Source organism: Triturus cristatus, chromosome 3_1 (genome assembly GCF_964204655.1).
Source record: "Triturus cristatus chromosome 3_1, aTriCri1.1, whole genome shotgun sequence".
Lineage (NCBI taxonomy): Eukaryota > Metazoa > Chordata > Amphibia > Caudata > Salamandridae > Triturus > Triturus cristatus.
The window spans coordinates 311,375,682-311,399,289 of record NC_140583.1 but is presented as its reverse complement, the minus strand read 5'-3'; the positions used below and the strand labels follow the sequence as shown (position 1 = coordinate 311,399,289).

At 46.1% G+C, this 23,608-nt stretch overlaps 1 protein-coding gene across 7 annotated transcripts in view; it reads left to right on the top strand.

The window, feature by feature from the left end:
* The window catches only part of AP3B2 (adaptor related protein complex 3 subunit beta 2), a 405,963-nt gene that overhangs the window by 265,267 nt on the left and 117,088 nt on the right, over positions 1-23,608 (top strand). For all 7 annotated transcript variants that reach the window (XM_085644011.1, XM_085644012.1, XM_085644009.1 and 4 more), the window contains exons 14-16: positions 10,278-10,387; positions 17,424-17,600; positions 20,351-20,537. In XM_085644011.1, the coding sequence (XP_085500137.1) occupies positions 10,278-10,387; positions 17,424-17,600; positions 20,351-20,537 (474 nt within the window). The remainder of the gene's footprint in view (positions 1-10,277; positions 10,388-17,423; positions 17,601-20,350; positions 20,538-23,608) is intronic.

Here is a 23,608-nt window from a genome sequence, read left to right as displayed (position 1 = left end):
TCCTACCTGGCAGCGAAGACATGGAACTCCTTCCCCACCCACCTACGGCTGACCCGGGACCATCTCTCCTTCAGGAAACAACTCAAGACCTGGCTGTTCGAGCAGTAGCGACCCCCCCCCCCTCAGCGCCTTGAGACCCTTACGGGTGAGTAGCGCGCTTTATAAATTTCACTGATTTGATTTGATTTGATCGAAAGCTGTCTGGTGATGAAGGATGTATCCAACTGGTCGAGGAAGTTCATATCGGTATGTTTTGTGTAAGATTTGTTGTAAATCTCTTCTGTTCGAAGAAGCTTGAGAGGTTGTTGCAGAGCGCTTGAGATGATGTCTTTATTGGTAGCTGCAGCATTGCAGAACTCCATGACGATGGTGAAGAGTTTTTTGCTATTGTTGGAGCTGGGTTCAAGTCTGAAAGTTAGGGACTTTTTCTTTGCGTCTCGTAGTTGGTGGTAGAGGTTGAGGGCCGCTTTGTATGTGGATCTTACCGCGGTGTTTTTGTTGATTCTCTGTTTTCTCTCAAGTTGTTTGGAGTGGCGCTAGGACTCCCTGAGGTTGTTTGTGTACCAGATTAGTCGTTTGTTGTTTTTATAGGACTTGTTTTTGGCGGGAGTGGTGAGGTGGGTGCAGTCAGCAAGCCATTTATTGAGGAGCTTAGTGTTGACACAGAGGTTCCTGATGTGATAGGGTGGGTGTTCCTGTAGGGTCTTGATCCAGTTTTCTTCTGATTTTTTGCCCCAATGTTTTAATGGTGCTTTGGTTTTTTTGTGGTGGGGTGGCTTGGTGGGCGGGTATCTTAAATGTATGATGTATTGGCTGGACCATGTGAGCGTGATCATGTGGGTGGCGGTCATCCCGTTGTTGGAGGAGAAAATAGGGTTGAGGGTGTGGTCTACTGTGTGGGTTGGTCCTTGGACCAGCTATGTGAGTCTGAGGTTGCTGGGGCTGTGGAGGATGGCTGTGGAGTTAGGGTCTGTGTTGGCTTCCAAGTGGAAATTGATGTCCACCAGGAGGATGTAGTTGGTTGATCTGTTGGAGAGGGGAGCGATGAAGCCTACGATGTGGTTGCGGATTCTGCTTGGGGACAGTAGGCGAGGGTTCCCTTAAGGGTGGTGTTGTAGTCCGTTCATATTTTGAAGTGGTGGTATTGCATGAATTTGGTGTCCGTGGAGGTGGTGCAGTCAATCGTGTATTTGTAGATGATCTTGAGTACTCCATCTGGTTTGTGGGTTTGGTATTGGTGTATGATTTTGTAGGCGGGTGGTATGGCTGCAGCAATGTCAGGATTAGAGGCTGGGTGGAGCCATGTTTTGGCAAGGAGGAGCAGGTTGGGTGTGTTACTGTTGAGGAGGTCCCAGATTTCAGTAGAGTGTTTCCCAAGGGATCGGATGTTGAGGAGCTTGGCGGACAGCTGATGCAGGCTGGTGGTGGTGGCATGCTTCGGTTGCTTGGAGGTGGTGGTGTCAGCATCTGAGATTTCACAGGTTAAATTACAATGGGTGCAGGAAAAAGGTCCTACCATTTTGCTAGGGGATGCACGGCAGCAGCGTGTATGCTGGTGTGTGTTGTTGAGTTCATGGGAGATTGCGGAGGACTAGTGGTGGCATTCGTTGGCTCCAGTGGCAGATGTGGTTGTGGTGTTGCATTGGATGGTTGTGGGGGCACGGTCCCTGACACTGAGCATGGTTCAGGCGCCGATGGGCGCTGACGAACATGCCTTTGGCACGGCAGCCGAGATCCGCTGCACAGTTGCACTGCGGCCTGCATTAAGTAGGTCCTGGAGTGGGCGGGGCTACGGTTGGCAGGAAGAACAGAGCGCAGAAAAAACCCAGGTAGCGGCGGTGTCACTTGGTCAAAAGGTGGCAACTGGAACAAGCAGGAATTAGATGCCACTGGCAAGTGGCAAGCTAGGTCTCCACATGCCTAATTGACACTCAGAACATTCTACATTCTCATCCGAAGACAAAAAAGATCTGATAGAAACTGACAACATGATACAGATGGATTACATCTAGAAGCAAGGGTGAACCCACTCGTACCAGCTGTCACATCTAGCCCAACAAATTTGGAATCACAGTGCAAAGTGATTTTGTGGACCAGTTAAGCAGAGATCATCAACAGGTCCATGTATGGGAGATGATTCTCCCAAGTCATTCCACAGTACTTTCACAGGTGGCGCACTCCAGCAGTCTCTCTGTTCACCACAGCGCAAAATGCCAAACTACTAAGTATTCTTTGCTTCTTGTTCTTAGAGCACATTACATTTAAAAGGAAGCACCACAACCATTCACCAACCGTGTTAATAACTTTGTTCCAAACATCTGCATTATCAGCTCACTATTCATTGCTCCAGGAAGGTATGGCCTCAGAGTCTCTGCAGACAGCCACACTCCCTAGAAATGGAAAATATTACTTACCCTGTTACCATCTGTTCGTAGGTTGTGGTGCTATAGATTCACAGGCACAAGCAGAGATCCACGATATGTAGGGTACGTATCCCTTCACAGTACACCCACTGGGGAAAACAATCTAAGGTGGAGTCTTTGTTGTGGTGCATTGTGGTTGTGGGCTATTGTAGTGGGCACAACAGACATCATGATCGAAAGGTTCATCAATCATGAACAAGTTGCAGAGGTCCGCACACAACACTAGAGTTTAAATGACCTACAAAAGCAATTAGAGGGACCTTCCTGAATATTTAGGGGCCTGATTTGACCGGTGAATATTCACAGGTTACCCAAATTCGAGACATTCACCCACCAATATTTGTGAGTTCCTCTTTTAAAAGTTTGGAGGGGGCGTGGCCAAGATGGCGACCCGATAGGATGTGTTGCCTGCTCTCTCCCGCTGGCCGCCCACGAATGGCACCAGCATTTCGCCGTACAAAGCAACCGGCGGTCCTTCTGCAGTGCCCATCAACGTTGCAGTGGCAGGGGCTCAGCGGAATGACGACATCTTAGCGGTGGGCGGCTGGATGGTGCCCGGCCTGCTGCACCGCGACTCTACACGGCTGGTCCCCGCTCCCCGGAGGCGGCTGCAGAGTAATGTACCCGAGACAGGGAAGATCCCACAGCGGCTGGGGGCCTCAACACCTGCCCCCCAGGCTGACGAGCGGAAACCCCAGAGCCCCTGGAGGACGGTGGTATAGGAGGGAGCCCTACAGGCTCAGCGATGTGTGAATTGCCTCACGGCGGAGCGGAGGGCCTACATCTTGGGTGATCGGCTCTTGCGGCGGCAGGGGCCGTGAGGAGGGCTGTGTTCCAGGCCGCATCCCCCTGCAGAAACTCGGAGCCTGAAAGACACGCCGCAGAAGACCCTTGCTGGTGATGGCCGGAGACCCTACCGGCCCGAAGACTCCTGGGGGGCACCCGCTGTGGCTTGGCTGACAGCGGCAGCGTGGTGGCCCCGCCATTTTGCGTGAAGGCCCAGCAGCGCCCCGACGGCTCTGGCCCCGAAGATAGAAGTGGCAGACGTACACATCGTCGTAGCTCCAGCTGGACCCCAGGCACATGCCAGCGCAGCGCAGAGAAAGTCGCAGTGCTCTGTCGGCACTGGGAGACCGGGTGGCAGGGCCGCAACAGCGGAAGCGAGAGCGTAGCTGGGCCACGACGGGCCTTGCCCTGAGCGAGCTGTGCGGGGCCTGGGGTTCAGTGAATCCACGGGAGGTGGGAGCGGATCTACTGTGGGACCCCGCGCGCCTGGGGCCTTCCCTTGCCGCAGAGTGACTACCTGGGGGGTCCCTGACTACCTCCCACGGCAGACTACATCGCCCAGGGCCTCCCAATAAGAGTATACATCAGCGGCGTCTTTGGGGCGGACCTCGTGGTTTTCCCCAGCAGACACAATAGGCGATTGCGCAGGAGGTTGGGTAGCCCCGCTGGTGGGAAGCATATTACTTGAACGGACATAGCCACCAATAGTGCCCTGCTTGGCGTTCCTGACAACCTTTCACTGACTGGCCTTCTGCCGCCGGACTTGCTCACGGCTACCTTCCCAAACCTACAATGTCCTCCTCCCGGGGGCGGCGAGACAGGACCCTCAAGGACCTTTTTGCGTAGGCCCAGAACAGTCAACAGCAGGGTGAAGCCTTGACGGACCCGGAGGAGACCAGCCCAATGGGTGCCGAAGGGGGAGATGTGATCACAAAAGTATTCCTTGAGCACGCCGACTTGCTTGAATCTGCCCACATACTCTGGGCATGACTGGCGGGGGAAGAGAGGGTTGTCCCTGGCTACGAACAGTTCCCCATGGATCGTTTTCCCCGATCATCGGAAGATGATGGACTAAGACATGTTCTCCAAGATTTTCCCAGTTTACTTTTCCCGGTTTTTACAGGTTTTATCTGGGACCATTTTGGGGATTTTTTTGGGGGGGGTGGGGGGTGGGGGGTTTAGTGTTCCGTGTCCACTTCCCCCTGCGAGATCACGTAGACCCATATAACCGTGGTGTGCTGGACCGAATAATGGACCCACGCTCCTGTAGTGTCAGAGCTTGTACCTCAAATATGCCTTCAGTTTTCTTACCACCGTGAATGCCTGTCACCACGCTTAAAATACTTGCCCTAATTGTGAGAGGCCTTAATAATCCGGTGAAACGCAAGGCGGTCTTATCCTGTTTAGAAAATGCCCAAGCAGACATTTGTCTTCTGCTGGAAACGCACCTCTTACCCAGGGACTGCCATCGCCTTAAGTCACAAAAGTTCCCGACCCAATTATTTTCCTCAGGCCCCACTAAATCAGACGGGGTGGCTATCTTGGTTGCCCAGCAGTTTAAAGGAGGCTAAACTTAAGGGTAGACTCTTGTCTTATAGATTTGCTTTATGTAATTTAACGTTTACCATTGGCTCCGTGTACGCCCCGAATGATGGCCAAGAACAAATCTTACACTCAGTTCTCACTGAAGCAACATCCACAACAGACCGTGATATCCTCCTGGGGGGAGATTTAAACCTAGTTTTTGATAATGCCAAGGACAGATCAGGTCAATGCACGCAACAAACAGGCGCGCTCTCTACAGAGGGATTGGCCAGTTTGCGTGACCTAGGCCTACGGGACCTGTGGCATAGCTTTCACCCGCACAGTCGTGAGTATTCTTATTATTCCAACGCACATAAAACTTACGCTAGATTAGACTATCTCTTGGCATCCGCACCCGTACAAGCGCTAACGACAGAAGTCGAAATAGGGGTAGCCTCCCTCTCGGACCACGTGCCGGTAACTATTACTCTTACCCTCCCACCCATACAACAGCCCTCCAGGTAGTGGCATCTCCGGGACACTCTTCTGCACCGCCCGGCAGTGGTAGAACGGATACGGCGCTCCATCACGGACTACCTTTCCCACAATGCTAACGCGGACACTACTCTTGCAACACAATGGGCAGCACTAAAGGCGGTTGTACGGGGGGAACTGATAGCCACCTCGGCAGCAGAAAATGCAGAGCGCAGGCGCAAAAGAGACAAACTCACCCAAAAGACTAAAGAACTGGAGCAGATGCACCAAAGAACGGGAGCCCCTCGGGTGTGGCGCTAATTGAAAACCATGCGCCAGCAACTTGCGGCGCTCGACCAAGATAGGGCGGAATTTGCTGCATTGCGACTACGACATACTTACTACGCGGGGGGGATAGGTGTGGGCGCCTTCTCGCCCACAAACTGCGCAAGACCCTTCTCGCCCACAAACTGCGCGAGACCCGTCAGAAACAGGGGGTCCGGGAGATTCGCATAAGGGATGGTAGACTGGACTCGGAGGATGGAGAAATAGCTGAGGAGTTCCGCGACTTTTATGCCAGCCTCTAGGCCAGCTCCCCGCTAGGGGCTGCTTTCCTCGACTCCGTCGACCTGCCAGCACTGACTAAAGCTCAAGCCAACCACCTTGACAGAGACATCTGAATCGAGGAGGTCATTGCTGCTATAGCACGCCTCAAACTTGCAAAAGCCCCCGGGCCGGACGGCTTCTCTGCTATTTTCTACAAGACATTTTGTGCTCTGGTAGCCCCTCTCCTCACTCAGCTTTTTAATTCTTTATTCGACCCCGGCGCAATCCCTGGAGACCTCCTGGAGGCCTCCATAGTAGTGATACCCAAACCGAGGAAAGACCAGACCACTTGTGGTTCATATCACCCCATCTCCCTTCTTAATATAGACCTCAAATTGTACACGGGGATCCTAGCTGCCCGTCTCGCACCCCTTATGTCTGGTCTTATAGACCCGGATCAAGCAGGCTTCATCCCTGAGCGCCAAACCGCAGATAATATGAAACGAGCCCTACATCTCATCGAGAAAGCATCGCGAACACACAAGGAATACATGATGCTCGCTATCGATGCCGAAAAGGCCTTCGATAGAGTCCACTGGCCCTATCTGGAGCAGGTTTTGGTGCGAGCGGGGGTAGGGAGAAGTTCCGCACATACATCTTGAACTGTTATAAGTTCCCCACGGCCACAGTCTGAGTGAACGGACATACGTCCTCCCGGTTCCCTATAGAGAGAGGCACTAGGCAGGGGTGCCCTTTGTCGCCCCTTCTTTTTGCGTTTTACATAGAGTCTTTAGCCCTGAGGCTCCGGCATAATCCATCAATCTCCAGGATTAAATTTGGCAGCTACACTCGCACGATCAGTCTCTACGCTGATAACGTCTTGATTTCATTGTCCAACCCCTGTTTCACGCTGCTAGCGTGCCTAGCCAACTTCGAGATCTTCACACGGACTGCAGGGTTTAAAGTGAACATGGATAAGTCGATGGCCCTGGATCTTCCCTGTTGCGCCCCACCCGTGAACATCTTCAGGGCCTTCACCCCATTCAATGGGCGGCGGACTCGATCCCGTATCTGGGGATACAGTTGGCATCCTCTCTACCGAGCATAGCTACCAACAACTACGCACACTTGCGTCAGAAGATCCGCAAAGAGCTTGGTCAGTGGAAACATTATCCTCTCTTGTGGCTAGGCAAAGTAGCAGCGGCCAAAATGACCATCCTACCCCAGATCCTTTATTTTTTTCGCACCCTCCCTCTCCGACCGCCTCCAGGATGGATACGACAGTCCCAGTTGGAACTGGCTTAGTTCATCTGGCACGGTCGGAAGCCACGACTGAAACAGACACTGGCGACGCTCCCACCGGAGAAGGGTGGACTCTGAATCCTCGACCTCCGACTCTACTTCCAGGCGGCCCAACTGCCACACCTGGTTGAGTGGAGTAGATGGGAGTCAGAGAAGCACTGGTTGTTCCAGGATCAGGCAGTAGCTGCGAGACCATTGCAAGAAGTCCCATTCCTTCGCAAGCGCCACAGGCCCCCCAATTTATATGCCTCTCCTATCACATGAGTCACCCTAGAAGCGTGGGATCAGGTTAATATCAGGCACAATTTCACCACCTTCCCGTCTCCGCTCACCCCGCTGTTAGATAACCCCGACTTTCGTCCGGGTACAGATGTGGTGGCCTTCGCAAGATGGAGATCCTCTGGATGCTGTTTTTTGTACCACATGTTTGACGCGGACGGGGTTATTCCGCTCCACCAATTTAAACAGGAATACGGGTTGCCTGAAATGGAGAGACTCCGCTACCTTCAGGTACGGCATTGGGCACTCCACGCTCAGGTCCGACCCGAGGCCGGTAGGCGCCTGTCTATATATGAGCGGTGGCTTCTCACCTGCACATCAGATAAAAAGCTAATTTCAGATTTATACAAAATGTTTCAGGCCAGGAACGCTCACACTTAAAACTCCGGCCAGGCGCGCTGGGAAAGGGAATTGGGCAGGACACTTAGTCACAAGGAGTGGGAAGGGGGTTTATTATAGGACCCGCCATTCAGCATACCATATGGGGCTAGCGGAGACCCTCACAAAAGTAGCTACTCACTGGTACTATTCCCCAGAGCATCTTCATTCAATGGATCCCACCCAGTGGGCGACATGTTGGCGGGGTTGTGACCACGTAGGCACCCTGGTACACCTATTATGGGAGTGTGAATATATCCAACCTTACTGGCACCAGGTCTTAGATGAAGTGGATACACATGTCGATACAGAAATCCCACGCTTCCAGTCATATGTCCTCTTGAGCCTCCCAAATCCCCTGACTTACCCTTTGCGATCCCATAGGGGCCGCCTGATGGCGATTGCTTTAGGTTCTGCAATACAAAATATTCTCACACACTGGCGCACTCCCCGAATACCAACCTTCACGGGCTAGCTACATCGCCTGTGGCATGTTCTCGGAATGGAGAAACTAACTTTGACAATAGCAGGGGAGGGGTCCAGGTATGTTGAATTGTGGCAACCCTTCCTGTCTCTCTTAGCCTCTGAATTCCAGGAAGTCACCTGCCCCCGGTACCTCCGATTACTGCTCCTCTCCTATACACAGCAGACGGAGAAGTGATTGGGGCTCAGCACCGTCTTAGACAGCCTAGTTAGTGGACACGGAACACAGGTGGGGGTGGCGAGGGAGGGTGGGGGTGTGGGGGTTTTTCCCTCTTTTTTAAATTTATTTTTCTTTGAGGGTTTCTTGCTTTGTTACAAGACCTGTGTTATGCCTTCGCTGACATTGACTGGCCATTTAGGCCCTATGCTGCGCAACACCGGTGGCGCCACAGCTAACCCTGCATTGTTATATTCTTGTATGTTGTAATTTCAATAAAAAGATCTAAACCATAAAAGTTTGGAGGGATCTGCATTTCACTATCCATTCTGATTAAAGCATTTATAGCCTCGACCTTTTAATAAAAGGTGCCATTAGCATTCATGTATCTTCATTACCGGTAGGCATGATATCTATCCCTTCTGTCCTTAACTAAGCTCTCCTATTTATATCGAATAAGTAGGAGTTACCAGGTACCCACTGTCGTTTGGAACACCTTGGATATGTCTAGGAGAATCAGATGATTATAGTATTCAAAATAATTTTTTTTTAATACAGTTCACTAGAAATGAGTGTGGTAATTACCAGCCTTTATCAGCATTACTCTGATTGAGATCATAAATATTGCTGCCCTTCAAGTTTTAAACCTTTCCAATGTTAAACAAATGTGCAACGCAGACATGTTAAACCGTATTCTTAAAACCCCTATCATGTTTTCATTGTTGTGCAGCTGTGTATTCATCCACAACCAGGTTTGCGGCATATAAATATTCATTTATTCATTATAACATTTTTAATACAAATTCATACAGTGAGTTTTTCCTAGCATTGTGTGGTATTTTACAATGCACAAGACCATCATCAGATAAAAGTGGGAGGTGAATGAATTATGGAACAAATACATTATGGACTCCAATGCTGAGGGGTTTTCCATGTAGAATATTCTTCATAGGAGAGTGAACATCTTTCAATGGCCTGCTTGAGCGTAGAGTAAGCTTCTCTGTAGGCTGAGAGGCGAGACTGCACAACCATGACAGATGAGATTTCGTTTAAAAAAAAAAGCAGCTTTAACGAGGCCAATCTGTGCTACCATTAACAAACACTGGAAATGCTTTTTATCTTCACTAATACAATATAATACCTAACAGCCATTCACACTTACATCTCCCACACATAACCACCCAACCATCCTTTTAATATTCTTTTAATATCTTACATTTTCCTTAACCGAAATGTTTGTCAATTTGCCTGTGCACACGTCTCCTTCCCTTTGACATTTATCTGACTGCTGCTGCGCCATTTTATGTTTGTACATATCGCCTATGTTCCTTACAAGAACGATCTAAATCAGCTCCAGTCCAACGTTCAGGTTACAACCCAACCCTGCTGTCACCCCTCAATCTTATAGCCACCCTACATTCATTAATGCTCTCCAAACCTTACAAATCTGTCCCACCTGCAGTCAACATTTGGATTCCCCTCCCTCCAGCCCCCCAATGGCTGGTCTCTCAGCCTGAATGTCCACAACCCCATTCCCATCCTTATCACCCCAAAAACTCCTTCAGAAGCTTAAAACAAAGTAAGGAGGGATGGGAAACATGACCTGCGCCTCAGATGCACCATATAATGGCAAATGAGGAAGCCTTCACCTGCACATCAAATCGTGACCCCCCAAAACTCTCTTCCACACCCCGTAGCCGGACTTCCATGATTCCACATATGGGGGCTGCATTAAAGTCCTGAAAAACACAGGGCACCCATTTTTCAGAGGTGCATAGGCTTCCATATAGGGTGTGTTGGGGAGTAAATCTCCCTGCAGAGTGTGGAGTTTGCAGGGATGCTGAAGAGGAGTGCAGGATTTCCTCCAATATGTGTGAATCCTAAACAGCCTGTACATGTGAAGGGTGTCTTTCTGTCTCATGTAGAACTGGTGGTGGCAGAGTCTGTCGTGGTCATCAAGAAACTCCTGCAGATGCAGCCGTCCCAGCACAGTGAGATCATCAAACACATGGCCAAGTTGGCAGACAACATACAGGTACGTCAGTTTGCGCCCCGTCCATCCACAAACAGATGCAGGATAGGAAGCAGGTGTCCAAGCTGACCACACACACACAGGCAGTCTGTCACTGACCATTTGGAGTGCCAGCTTCTCTCATACTCACACAACAGGTACAATACTGACAGCAACTGCCCAAGCTTCATGCAAGCACAGCAAGCAAATCACAGAGCGCCCACAAACGCAGCGGAGTACCCTGTCCGCCAAACACTCGTTCTGCTAGCTCAGTTTGGAGTCCGCTGGACCATCAGGTTACTGGCTGCGCTGCCCTCGTTCCCTCTGCTGTCTGAAAACTTACTCCAACGTGTCCGATGAAGTAGTAGCCATTGGGGCACAGCCATCAGACCGCCCACCGTCGATAGGGCTGATGGCCAAGAGAGTAGCCCAAAAAATAAAATACCACCCGCTACGAACCATGTCCCAAATAGCGCGAGGCAAGTAGATGAAGCAAGCAAACCCCGAAGTTTAGGATATCGCTCCCCTGAGGGATTTTCCAAATACTTAAAAATGTCCTTCCTTTCTTGTCTGCATCCTTCTTTTAGTCTTTTGTCCTTCTTTTTATCCGCCCTTCTGTCTTTTTACATCTTGCTTTCCTCCTTTCTTACTATCTTTTCTGTACTGTTTTCCACCCCTCATCCTTTGTTTACCATCCTTCCTTCCCTCCATCTTTCTTTTTATAATCCTTCCTTGTCCCCATATTTCTTTTTTGTATTTTCCTTCATCCCTTTTTTATCCAACATCCATGCTTCCTACTCACCATCCATCCATTCAACATTCACTCTTTGTTTCCATTCATCCCTCCAGCTCTTCTCGCCTTCAGTCACTGTTTCTCATTCACCTTTTTCTCCACCTAACCATCATCCATCCTTCTCTCGATCCACCCTTTTCTCCATCGCTCCCTTCACCCATCTCTGCACCCCCCCGTCCATCTCTTCATCCTTTTTCCATCCTTCTCTCTCCATCCAGCACTCCAATCCTTCTTTCCATCCACCTCGGCCGTCATCCATAAGCCATCTTTTCTCGATTACTCTCGCCATCCCTCCCTCCCTCCCTTCCGTCCCTCCATTGCAAGAGATTAAGAGCTTCTTTGGGACCAGAGTCTCCGATCTATATCAACGAAAACATGTCAAAGAAGCCATTCAAAAAGTAACTGTTTCATGTTACCCAGAACTGCCAGAAGTGACACTCGCCCCCTGACCCCCTCACAGGCTGCTCAGTAGGGCCTTAATGACTCTCCTGGTGATTACTTTTTTCTGTCTTTGACCTCGAGGAAAAACCTGCCGGTCACGGATAGAAAATACATATATTGATTCTCCACAACAACCACAGAAAAAAGTCCCTAAGTGTGGGGGTCATTATTTATTTGCTTTTGAGAAACAAAATGTTTGGTGCATGACTGTCAAAACTGACTGTGGCTATTCACCAAACTTTTTCTACCATCAGAGAAGCTGACATGATGACGGATCCTCTGAACATACAGAGATTATCGCTGGGCCAGCAATGAACCCTAAATTTGGTGGGCAGTAGTCCGTCAGGGTGGTGAACCTCGTGTACTCCACCGCCCTGACACATGGCCTATGCCCTCAAAACTCTAAACCGGCCTCGGAGTATGATTGTGAGCTTCGGCCGAACACAAGAGGTGTAGAAGACTGTTAGCACAGACGAAGAAGTGCAGTTCATTACTGTTTTGCAGTGTTCATTCGACAAATCCAATATCCTCATAATACATATCTATCCAATGGAATACATCTGGACGTGCTAAAATATGGTAACAGCTGCAGCTAACTTTACTTCAAGCTTTAAGTTTTTTACACTGTAGTCATCTATCTGTTACATCAAACTGCAATTAGATCTTGGTATAGCTGGCTGGATATTAAACCAAAAGGAGCCCTGGGAAACTGTACAAATCAGCCCCATTTTGTTCCAAGCAAAAATAGCAAGCAATTCCAAAGTGTTACTCAGCGGCAACAAAACAAACCACATTATAACAGCCCACAGAGGGATCTTCCACTTTATATACCCCAGCCCTCTGGTCATGGGCTTAGGGTGACCTGTCCTCTTGCAGAGCCCTGCAGTCACGTAAGTGGGGAATCTTAATGATAGGATATATTCACAGCTGTTCCCACTTCCTGCCCGATGTTTCGCCAATCATGCTGCAAATAAAGAGATGGGATCATTTGGGCCAATGGGAGATTATGATCAATACATTCAAATGAACCACTCTGAGACTAAACCTGCTTTAAACTGTGCAGCCAGTCCGTTTCTCTCCCACTTTACCCCAGGTTGTAATACATCACCACACCAGGCCAGATCTGCAGAGCTGTTGCCCTCCTCCAGGAGGGCGCTGCATTCATCCTGGGTGGTTTCACATGTTTCCTTATTGCAATGTGCTAACACGACCTACATAACCCAGTTAGAATCAGAGCAATCTTCCACCCGCACACACAGTGTGCGTGGGAATAAAGTGGAGTACAGACACTGGCTGTTTTTTGGTCCCATGGAAATCGCATCTGAATAATTTTATGCCCTGAAGAAGGTGTTACCCCAGGAAAGGGGGTGTCACACCGAAACGCGCGTCGGCGTTTTGAACTGAATTGTTCTTCACACTGATTTATTAAGACTCTACAATCTTTTAAAAAAAATAATCCCTTGTTTTTTCCATTCTTTTGTTCATTTTTGGATATTTTTGATTGTATAATATTCATGTTCAATTGATTATTTGTGTGTTCACGCCTTATAAGACTAGCCTACCACGTTGGGCCTCTAAATTGTTCATTTTTTTACCCTCTAGGATGTATGGTATGATTGAGTATGAATGAGAGTTCTGAACAATTTTATATCTTAGGTTTCCCATGGGCATTATTGATTTGTAGAACTATATTGTCTTTTGTTTGTTAAATTGTCTTTGCAATATTAATTTGCGCATTTATCAAGTACGTTTTTTCCAATTAAGTTGAAAAATAAAAAATAGATAAATATTTTTAATTGCTTTGTATCATGATTTATGCATGGTCTAGATAGAGTGGTTTTTCTCTTTTCAAAAGTTGACTTAGATGCAACAGTCAAAAGATTATAGGTATAGCAGACCGTTTTGTATTTACTAAACCTGCTTTAAACTGTGCAGCCAGTCCGTTTCTCTCCCACTTTACCCCAGGTTGTAATACATCACCACACCAGGCCAGATCTGCAGAGCTGTTGCCCTCCTCCAGGAGGGTGCTGCATTCATCATGGGTGGTTTCACATGTTTCCTTATTGCAATGTGCTAACACGACCTACATAACCCAGTTAGAATCAGAGCAATCTTCCACCCGCACACACAGTGTGCGTGGGAATAAAGTGGAGTACAGACACTGGCTGTGCTGCTTACCTCGGACACAGAGTGTAGTGTAGCACAGCAAGAATCAGAAATCTTATCAAGTCACTGATACAAGTGACTGGCTGACATCTACTCTATATATCTGACCTGTAATGGAAAGCATTCTACAATATATCTCTAACCATGTACTTTCCACTCTAACTGAGCGGCTCTTCGTTATATATCTGATCTCACTCAACCACCTACTGGTTCTTATTTTTCCCTACTTCATTATCACTATCTCACTAATTCATTATCTATAATTTTATAGAGTGCTGTATGTTATATTGTTCTCGTTTGATTCGACCCACCTTGGTTTTGATATATGTATTTGATTATTTTTGCCCCAGTCTACCATCCAGGCTCCTCTGTACCAGGCCTTGGCTCTTCAGTTTTTTAATTCCTGTATTATTTTGCTGTTCTCTCTTGCGCATTTGTTTTGGAACAGTTTCAATAAAAACTCTCTGAATTCAACTGCGGCCTGTGCAGGTAAGAGCGCTGCGGCCGGGTGGTGGGTGTTTCGACAGACGAAGATGAGGTCAAATTAAATATTTAATTTTTCTTTGTCGTCTGACAAAATTCCCCATCCCTCACCCGGCCCCACCAGTCTTTCCTGCACAGGCCGCGGCTGCTGAAATTTAAAAAATAAATCTTGTCTAGTCAAACTTTATTAGCTAATTGCCGAAACAGATATTGAACACTTGTACAATAAATATTCCAGACATTTAAAATTTACGCACAGTAAATATCAAATAAATAACTCCTCCAAATAAGCATACAGCTTAAATATAGATGCAATAAACTAATGCTGGTCACTGATGAAAATACATTATATTGATGTAATATGGCATAAATAATTTGAAACTCTTAATTCCAGTTTTGTCGACATGTAGGTTCTTACAATGTGAGCCAAACCAAGCGTCTTTAGAGTTTACAGCTACAATCTAGCTTCCTAGGACACACATACAACTGGAAGAGCACAGGCCTAGCCTCCCTTTCAGAAACACAACCAGTACAGCACAAACTCACTTTCAGTTCAACCCTCTAGACTTTACACATGTACAGGAGTGACCAAAATTCACCACCCTGCAAAGGTTCAATAAAATCTAAAGTTCGCTCGCGCAAAAAACCCACTACAACAGAATACAAGCAGCCTCAGGGGACACCACACTCCTCCACCAAGGCTTCCTCACACATCCAGAAAACTGCAGTTTGCAACGCACACATTAAGGCACATTGGCAAACCAGTAGGTCTCACCTTTCTAATCTCATTGCTGAGGTGTTGGTTTTGTGCATGTATGTCCGTAAAGTATTATTTTAAAGAAATTAAAGGAAAGTTCCAAATATTAGAGGAAAATCAAATGCAGATCGTATCTCAGAACTGTACATTGAATTCAGTATTTTTAGTCTTAATAAATGGCATAGTTTATTTTTCAAATTTTCACTCGGGAAATTGAAAATCGAGTTTAAAAATTAAGTGTCAGAATTCCTCTGAATTCAGCAATTTGCTCCTCTGAAGTAGCCAAAGTTGTTGATTTATGGGCCTCTTGGAGAGGCCAATGCTAAATACAACGTTTGGCTGAACCAGCTGAGTGAGTACAGCAGTTGGTCCTTCCCCAGCACCATAAAAACCTGTGTGTGCCAAAGCTTATGCTTGCGTGCAGTATGAGGTATGCAGGAGATATCTCCTAGAACAAAACATAAGGCCTGCTATTCAGTCAAACAAGTGCAAAAATATGTAGCTGTTCTTTTACTGACAAACTAGAAGTGTTGGGGGGAAGCACAGTGGGCGGGCATTTGAGGGGCGAAGCACCACAAGAGAGAGCTAGAAAACACAGACACTTCCACGGAGTGCTGAATGAAAAAGAAACAAGCAGTGGCAAAGCCGTAGATCTCACCTATAATAATGTGAGTGCTGAGCTGTTGGCTATGACAATGTTGGTCTGTAAAGTATTATTTTTAAAAAAAGTAAAAGAAAAACATACCAAAATACTAGACAAAAAGCAAACCCACATCTTATGGTATCTCAAAACTATACATTTCAAGTTGATGCTTTCAATCTTTATAAATGACATGGTGTATTTTTGAAATATTTTTCACTCAGGAAACTTTGAATGAAATTTAAAAAGAATAAGGAAGTGTCACAATGTAAAGGGAAATGCTTGCCAGGGCTTAATGTCCACAGGATTCAACTATTTCGCCCGCTGTATTAATCAGGGAGCAGATTTATAGGCCTTCAGGAGCTTTGCCATGCTAGGTATAACTTCTTTCTCAGACACCAACTGAGTGAGTGCAGCAAATGCCCTTCCACCAGCACCATAAAAGGCTTGTGTGCTTAAGCTTGTGCTGTTGTGCAATATGTGGAATGCAGGAGATAAAACTATAACAACCCTTAATGTATTCCATTCATTCATATTCCCTGCAAAAATATTGCTGTTGATCTGCTTTTGCAGACAGGCTAGGAGGGATGATGAGCAAGACCGCACAGGGCATTTATTTGAGGGGGAAGCAGAGCAAGAAGAAGAGAGCTAGTAAACACATGCACTCTCATGAAGTGCTGAATGGAAAAAAGTAGTTACTAAATGTGAATGGTGGAAGGATAAAGGTTGCCCAATCAAAAGGATTGTATAGAGTTATGCTCCAAGAGAGTACAACCAAAAGAAAAGGAAGGCAAGCCATTGAATTATGAGCAAGCAAATGAAAGTGACAATAATACAAACCAATGGTAAGCAATCGGCGGGAGGTAAGCCCACGGTAAGGTCACAATAGGTCTTTTGGAATCAGACAGCTTCCGCTGTCTCATAGGCTCAACGTAACAAAAATAACCCTTAAAATCTGCCCTTCAGCATTACCTGCAAAAGTATCCATGTTGCTGTACTTTTACAGACAAGCTGGGACGGGTAGGGAGCACTACAGTATGAGGGATATTTGAAGAGGGAAGTAGGTTTCTATCACACAGCACGAAAGTGTAAGAAACACAAATCTTCCTTCGAATACAAATAAGAGCTTACACACAAAAGAGGTACAACACTTTATATTCTCTTGCTCCCAAAACAGGAAAAGCACACAGCAAACATCCCTCATAGAAAAAGAAACCGTGCTGCACATCCCATGTTTCATTCATGCACATGCTGTAGCTCAAACAGAGGCAGTATAAAGTTGTTGAAAAAAGAAAGCCTGCATCAGCAGTATGAATTCACACACCGGCTTAGTAATGTAGTTACATTGCTGTTTATCTGGTTCTGTGCTCATGCATGTGTGGCTTTTTTAAAACTTGTTTATGTGTTAGTGAGCATGTGTAGTTGTGTGTAGAGATGTTATCCACCTATGCATTTATGTTGATTGGAGTTTGTGGATGCACTGATCTGTATTTATTTACATGTAATGTAAATTTTCTATATTCTATATGCCTATATTTGACTATGTGCATGTTTGTGATTATGTGTATTACATGTGTTATGTGTGTGTATCCTTCTACAGCTATTTACAAGTTTGTATATGTGTTTGTGTATCGACCATTGGATATGTGTGCTGATTTTTGTGTATTCGTGTTAGCACATGTTTCTGTGCTCATAATTATCCCTATAAATAGACCTTAGTATTTATCCGTGCCTGTGCCTGTCTCTTCATATTTACATGTGGCTATATTTGCCTAACAAGGTGCCAATGGCCAGGGCCAGCATTGTGTGGTTAATCGGAGAGTACTGTGAGCATGTCCCCAAGATTGCCCCTGATGTCCTGCGCAAGATGGCAAAGTCTTTTACAAATGAAGAGGATATCGTCAAGCTTCAGGTCATCAACCTTGCAGCCAAGCTGTACCTTACCAATTCCAAGCAGGTAAGAGTAGTGCCTTTCTATGGCTTCTGCTGCAGTTGATTAATAATAGGGTATTTGCTGGTCTGTTCCACTATGTTTTTATTCACAGCCAAGCAATGGGAGATATTAGATTGAATATTCCACTTCAGTATTACTTGTGTTCAGCAGCACACTGTGGTTGCATTGACGCCGTGTGATTGCATTCATCATTTGTCTGAGCCAGATGGAAAGTCTAGAGAAGAGAAAACGATCAGGGACAGTGCATAGCATTGTGAAGACCCCATATGAAGTATTCTGTGCATTCATGAGTGTAGGCTGTGGCCAATGTTTGGCTTTTCAAGATCATCATTCTCATCAGTAGTTTTCAAGAGCGCTGCTGGACCCATGGGGCTGTCCTAGCACTTACAAGGAAGCAGGTAAAAGACAAGGTCATGAGACACATTAGAAGAGGTAGGTTTTCAGCCATCAAAATGGGTTCACATGTAGGAGCAAATCCAGAGGGATTGAGGACTAGAGGAAAAAAAAATGACATTTCAGTAACAGGCTAAAAAAGACAGCTTAATTCATTGCACATTGCTGTTATTTCTAAGCACAGTAAATAATAGTTGTTTCTGTGGCCCATTTTATTGGCACACAGATTACTGACCTCGGAACTATGGAAGGCTGTGTTGGCCTTGCTGTAAATCGAAGTCCTAACCAGCAGATCACACCATATGTTATTGGTGAGCATTTAGCACTTTGAGACAGATTGCTGGCAAGAAGAAAGAAAGGATGCAATTTGCACTACCTGGGCTTCTCCAGGCTATATGAATATGTTTTCCTTTTAATGAAATCATTCAAATAAACCAGCCAGCGTCCAATTCATTCCTGTTGATATTTCCAAGATTCCCAGGGTTACTCTTCACAAGTAGGGCTAGCTGGAAAGAAGACGCCAAAGCATCCACTCATTAGTTCAGGGAGTCGCCAGGTGCATGCACATGTGTGGGTGGTAAAAATATGGTGTAGGCATCGGCAGCAGGTCTGGAGAGAAAGAAGTATTTGTGTGGCAACATATGGAGCTTAGCTTCATCTACAGTCATTTGTGGTGGAGGGAGCAGTAGAGGCCCAAGAGGAGGGAGTCATGCCCTACCTACAGCAAAAGAATGGAGCCTCAATACTACAAGAGATCTTCACACAGCTTCTCTTGATCACAAGCAGTGGTGTTGTTTTCATAAGCAGAAATGTTGACAAGAGCAGTGTGACCCTGACATCAAGACGTTCTGCATCAAGTCCAGCACACATTTCTTTACCCAGGTGGCAAACGAACATAGCTTACGGATACAGCAACCCATCAACTACAAGTAAGATCAAAAGCCAAGCCTAGCAGACGGTAGCACAGCTTACAGGTTTCAAAGGCGAATGAGAATCAACCTATCACCAAACGCTTAGCACAGTTGAGTGGTGACTAGCCAGGGATATATTGCATCTTCAGGGGTAAAATGTGATGCATAGACAGAACGGCGAGTGGTGACATCATACTGCCATCTTCCCAAAGGACGGTAGGTGCAGTCTTGCATTTCGGGAGATCGTTTCACCTTGCTTTGTCTGTTTTAAGCTGAGAGTTATGTCCACAAACGCGGAGCTGGTCAAACTGTACCAGCGAGAAAATTAAATGCATACGTTAGAATGGGAACTTTTCTCCAATTCTGTTTCTAATCAAGTTTTTACTGCACATAAGTAGATAAAGTAATGCAGTGTAAAAACGCTAACATTGTGCAAGGATTAGTCCAATCGTTAGATTTACATATATGTATCCAACCTCTAGTGATCCTTTATTTAAAAGCATACTTAAGTATATAGTTTCCTGAGTGCTGAGATACATATATGCACTATCTCCAGTTAACAAGCAGTAACAAATCTAGGATCCATTCTTCAACCAATGGACTCAAGTAAGATTTCCATACTTTTAAAATCAGCTTCTTTACCACCAGTGGACCATTTATAGGCCACATATTGTGTATTAAAATGAGACCATAAGAATATTTTGATATGATAAAGAATTGCTAAATTGCTCAAACGATGACGAGTTTCATAAATTAATATCCATTACTAGATCTAACAGGCCGTAATGTTCCATTCAATACCTAGTTACACTGCTACAATATCATAGTTACCATATCATCATCCTATAGTCAGACAAACTTGCCAACATGTTGAGCACCAACAAGACTTACATTCTGAAGTCCAGTGTAGGATATATGTATTCTGGGCTACACAAACATTAATATCTACCTTTCCACAACATGGAGTTCTTACATAGTGTCTCTATATGCTACCTTAATTCAAACCCAATGCAAGTTTAATGTGTAATGTAATCATGTTGCCCACTGAACCTTATAATACAGTGGGCACCCTTTCCTAGAATGTTTTGACAGTTCAACATGACCAAGTCATATGAAGCAAATTAGCCATTTCTAGTTGACTACTTGAACATGCTGCTACATTTGGAAATCTTTTTTACAGGACAGTGGGTGTATCATATGTCATGTGAAGGTGTTTAGGCAGAATAGAGCATGTTCTTCAACTTTCTTTTGGAAAAGTTTATTCCTATATATTTCTTTTCCCTCCATCTCACTTTCTCATGCTTGTTCTTACTCACTTTTTCCTCCTTCTGTTACCCTCCATTTCTTGTTTTTTTGTGTCTTAGTCCTCCTCTCATCTCCACTGCATTCTCTAGTCCTTATTGCTCGCTCCCTTGATTTACATTTCCATGCTCTTGTTATTTATTACAGACCAAGCTGCTGACCCAGTATGTGCTGAACTTGGCTAAATATGATCAGAACTATGATATCCGAGACCGAGCTCGTTTCATTCGCCAGCTGATCGTTCCCACGGATAAAAGTGGTGCTCTGAGTAAATATGCTAAAAAGCTGTTCCTGGCACAGAAGCCGGCCCCTGTCCTCGAATCCTCATTTAAAGGTATATGCCCCTAAAGACTAAGTAAACATTATCCTATTCAGAGAAGCCTTTTAAGTTGGCCATTATGATGGTGATCTCTTCCAATCATGTTCAGTCGCAAGTGCAGATCTACCTTGAGCAGACCATGAGATGATCAGAACTCTAGCATTTCTAAGGATTACCTTCCCTTTGTGTGGCAGGTTTTACTAAATGTTGCACTGCTGCTTTGATAGATCAAATGGGTAGTCTTTGTGGATTTGCTGTGGTGCTTTGGTGGTTGGATGAGTAATGTGCAGGTCTGTGTATTTAATTAGCACCTTGGTTGGTTTGTGCAGAGATAGATAAACGGAAGAGCACATGGATGGGAAAATACATCAATGTACTATTATGCAGACAGATAGATGAAAGAAAAGATGGAAGGTTAGATGTAATAAATGCTTACAGGTGTTTGTATAGCAGTGCTATGTGAACTAAAGTGGAGGATGTCATACAAAGTATTTGGAAAAGGTGGGAGGTTTGTATGTTTTCAAAACAAGTGGTGGTTATTTTCGATGGTGATGGTCCCTAGAGGTGTCCCAGGATTGCCAATGATATGGATTAGGAGGTACGTCAGGCTAATATAACAATAGAGTTATGTAAAGTGGATAACTATGTGAGTGGAGGAAGCAATTCATGATCTGGCATTATTATGCGTTGCAGAATTAATGTGACTTCAAATAAGTGCACAACCATTGGAAATGCCAAACTGTCTCAGTCATTGGTAGACTGCATTATGAATCACAAAAAGGAGAATCCATCTTTGTAGGAAGCTGGCTCTCTATATGGTATATCAGAAAGAGGTATACTTTGAAATAGTCCAGGCAAACCCCAAAGGAATTACAGAGGAACAAATGACACTCCAAATGCTCTCTTTTGTGGGCGAGCAATTGGGCATATCAGAGGGTAATTCCAGACATTTATTACACACACAAAGGCAGTAAATGAGATACACTCAATAGAGAAATCCAACACTAATTTATAAAAAATAATACATACTTTTATTTCAAATTTTGATACAAAGATCATCGGAATGGGGTAAGTACTTTTAAAGTTATGAATTTTTACAATTTTCAAAAATGGACCTGCAATGTTTTCCTATTAAGGAAAAACATGTATTGCATTCAGGCACTTGTCAGCGACTTAAGGGGTTATTCTTCCGGACTTGAGGTGAGTATGGGGCAAGGTCCAAGGCCACACCAACAGGTTATGTCGGGAGGCTCTGGGGCCTCCGGGTGCAGAGGTATGTCACGGCGTTGAGTGTCCTATTCACTTCAATGGGAGAACGGTCCAGTTACAAAGAGGATGCAAGCCGGTACTGGGGGACCAGTCCGGGGGAGCCCACAGGGGCGCTTAATCCTTGAGATCCTCTGGCGCGCAGGGACACCTTTGGTCCACTTCTCCTAGGACTGTGGGGCTTGAGTGCAATGGTGTCTTTTGTGGTCAGATTCCAGTGCAATAGCTTCTTGTGGTTGGAGGGGGCCTGCAGACAGAGGCTGCAGGAGGCGATGGAAGTCCAGTCTGGGCAAACCCAAGTGTGAGCTTGGCTCTTGTGGATCTGGAGATCCTGTTGTCACCATCATCTCCATTGAACTCAGGCCCTGGAGTGCGGGTGCATAGGTGCTATGAGGCATCGGGTGGCAGCGGTCACAGACTTACGTTTTGATCTTTGTTTTGCTGAAGAGAGGGAAACAGGATAGCTGACCACTCACTAAGTGGTCCTCACTAACCCTAAGTCCCTCGATGTGCAGGTCAGTTTTTCTCGTCATTGGTGTCCTGTCTGGGCACAACGCTCCTTGGCTGCTGTAAGGGGTCCAGTACCCCAGGGATTGCTACTGTACAGCTCCGGTCTCTACTGACATCCCCACACTTGGAGGGAGGACAGATTTGGCATGTAGGAGCACTGCTACATCTTTCTGTGCAGCTGCTATGTCTTTAGACTACGTAGGCAGCAGGTCAGTGTACCAGTTCTTGCTTCTTTGGTGCCTGCAGCTGCAGGGGAGTAGCTCCTCTACTTCAAGGGAAATTCTTTGGCAATTTGCGATGCACTGGCAGGCCTCTGGATTTCTTGAGGTCTGCACAGCAGGAAGACAAATCAGTTGTTCCACAAGGGTTGGGTGCAGCAGACAGGACAGTAGGGTTGGCGCCAAGTCAGTCATACTTCTCAGTTCTAGAGTTAGCAGTATTCTTCCATTCCTTCTCTTGTGTCCAATGATAATTTGGAGATCTGGAATCAGAGGGTCACCTAAATGCTCAATTTAGGGGCGTTAAGGGAAGTAAGGGATAGTAGCCAATGGGCTACTTACCTCTGGGTTCACTGCACCCCCTAGATGACCACTTCCTTTGAGGAGTGGGCCTCACCTTGTCCCAGAATTCCTAATTCCACCACACAAAATATGGTGGAGTCTCTAAGGTCGCATTCACTTCCAGCTGGTCACCCTAGAGGTGTGTCCATCCTTGCAGTGCAAGACGCCTCCTGCATAGATAATTTCCCTCCTGTCCTGGCACCAGATGACCCAGGGCAGGCGGGTCGGCATTTTGTCCTGTGAAAGAAGCCAGACTTGCATACCAAAAGGCAGTCGGCTCTTTGAAGCAACCTGCCTTGGAATGCTAATTTTACCAGCCCTTCTGGAGGAGGAGGTGATAAGACCTCTCTCCAGAGAAGGCATTGTTCCTGACATCCTTAGAGCAAAGAGTGTCACCCTGGGGGTCAGAAACTCGTCTGTGGCAGCAGGCTGGAGTGAACCAGTCAGCTAGCACAATAGATGGCTGGTATGTTCCACGGTGTACCTCTGAGGTACCCTCTGAGTGCATGTCTTAATAATTCCAACACTGGAATCAGTGTGGTTTTATTACTACAAGTTGTTTCGATACCAAACACCATTTGTTTCAGTGAAGCTAGACCACTATCCGGGACATGTTTTCAGTTGCCTAACCTAATACATGTCACCTATCAGCCTGCCTAATGAAATCCTTTCAGGATTTTGTGCTCTACACTCAATGGAAACTGCCCTTACACATGCTGCAAACGTCATCGCATTTTCTATCCTTGTACT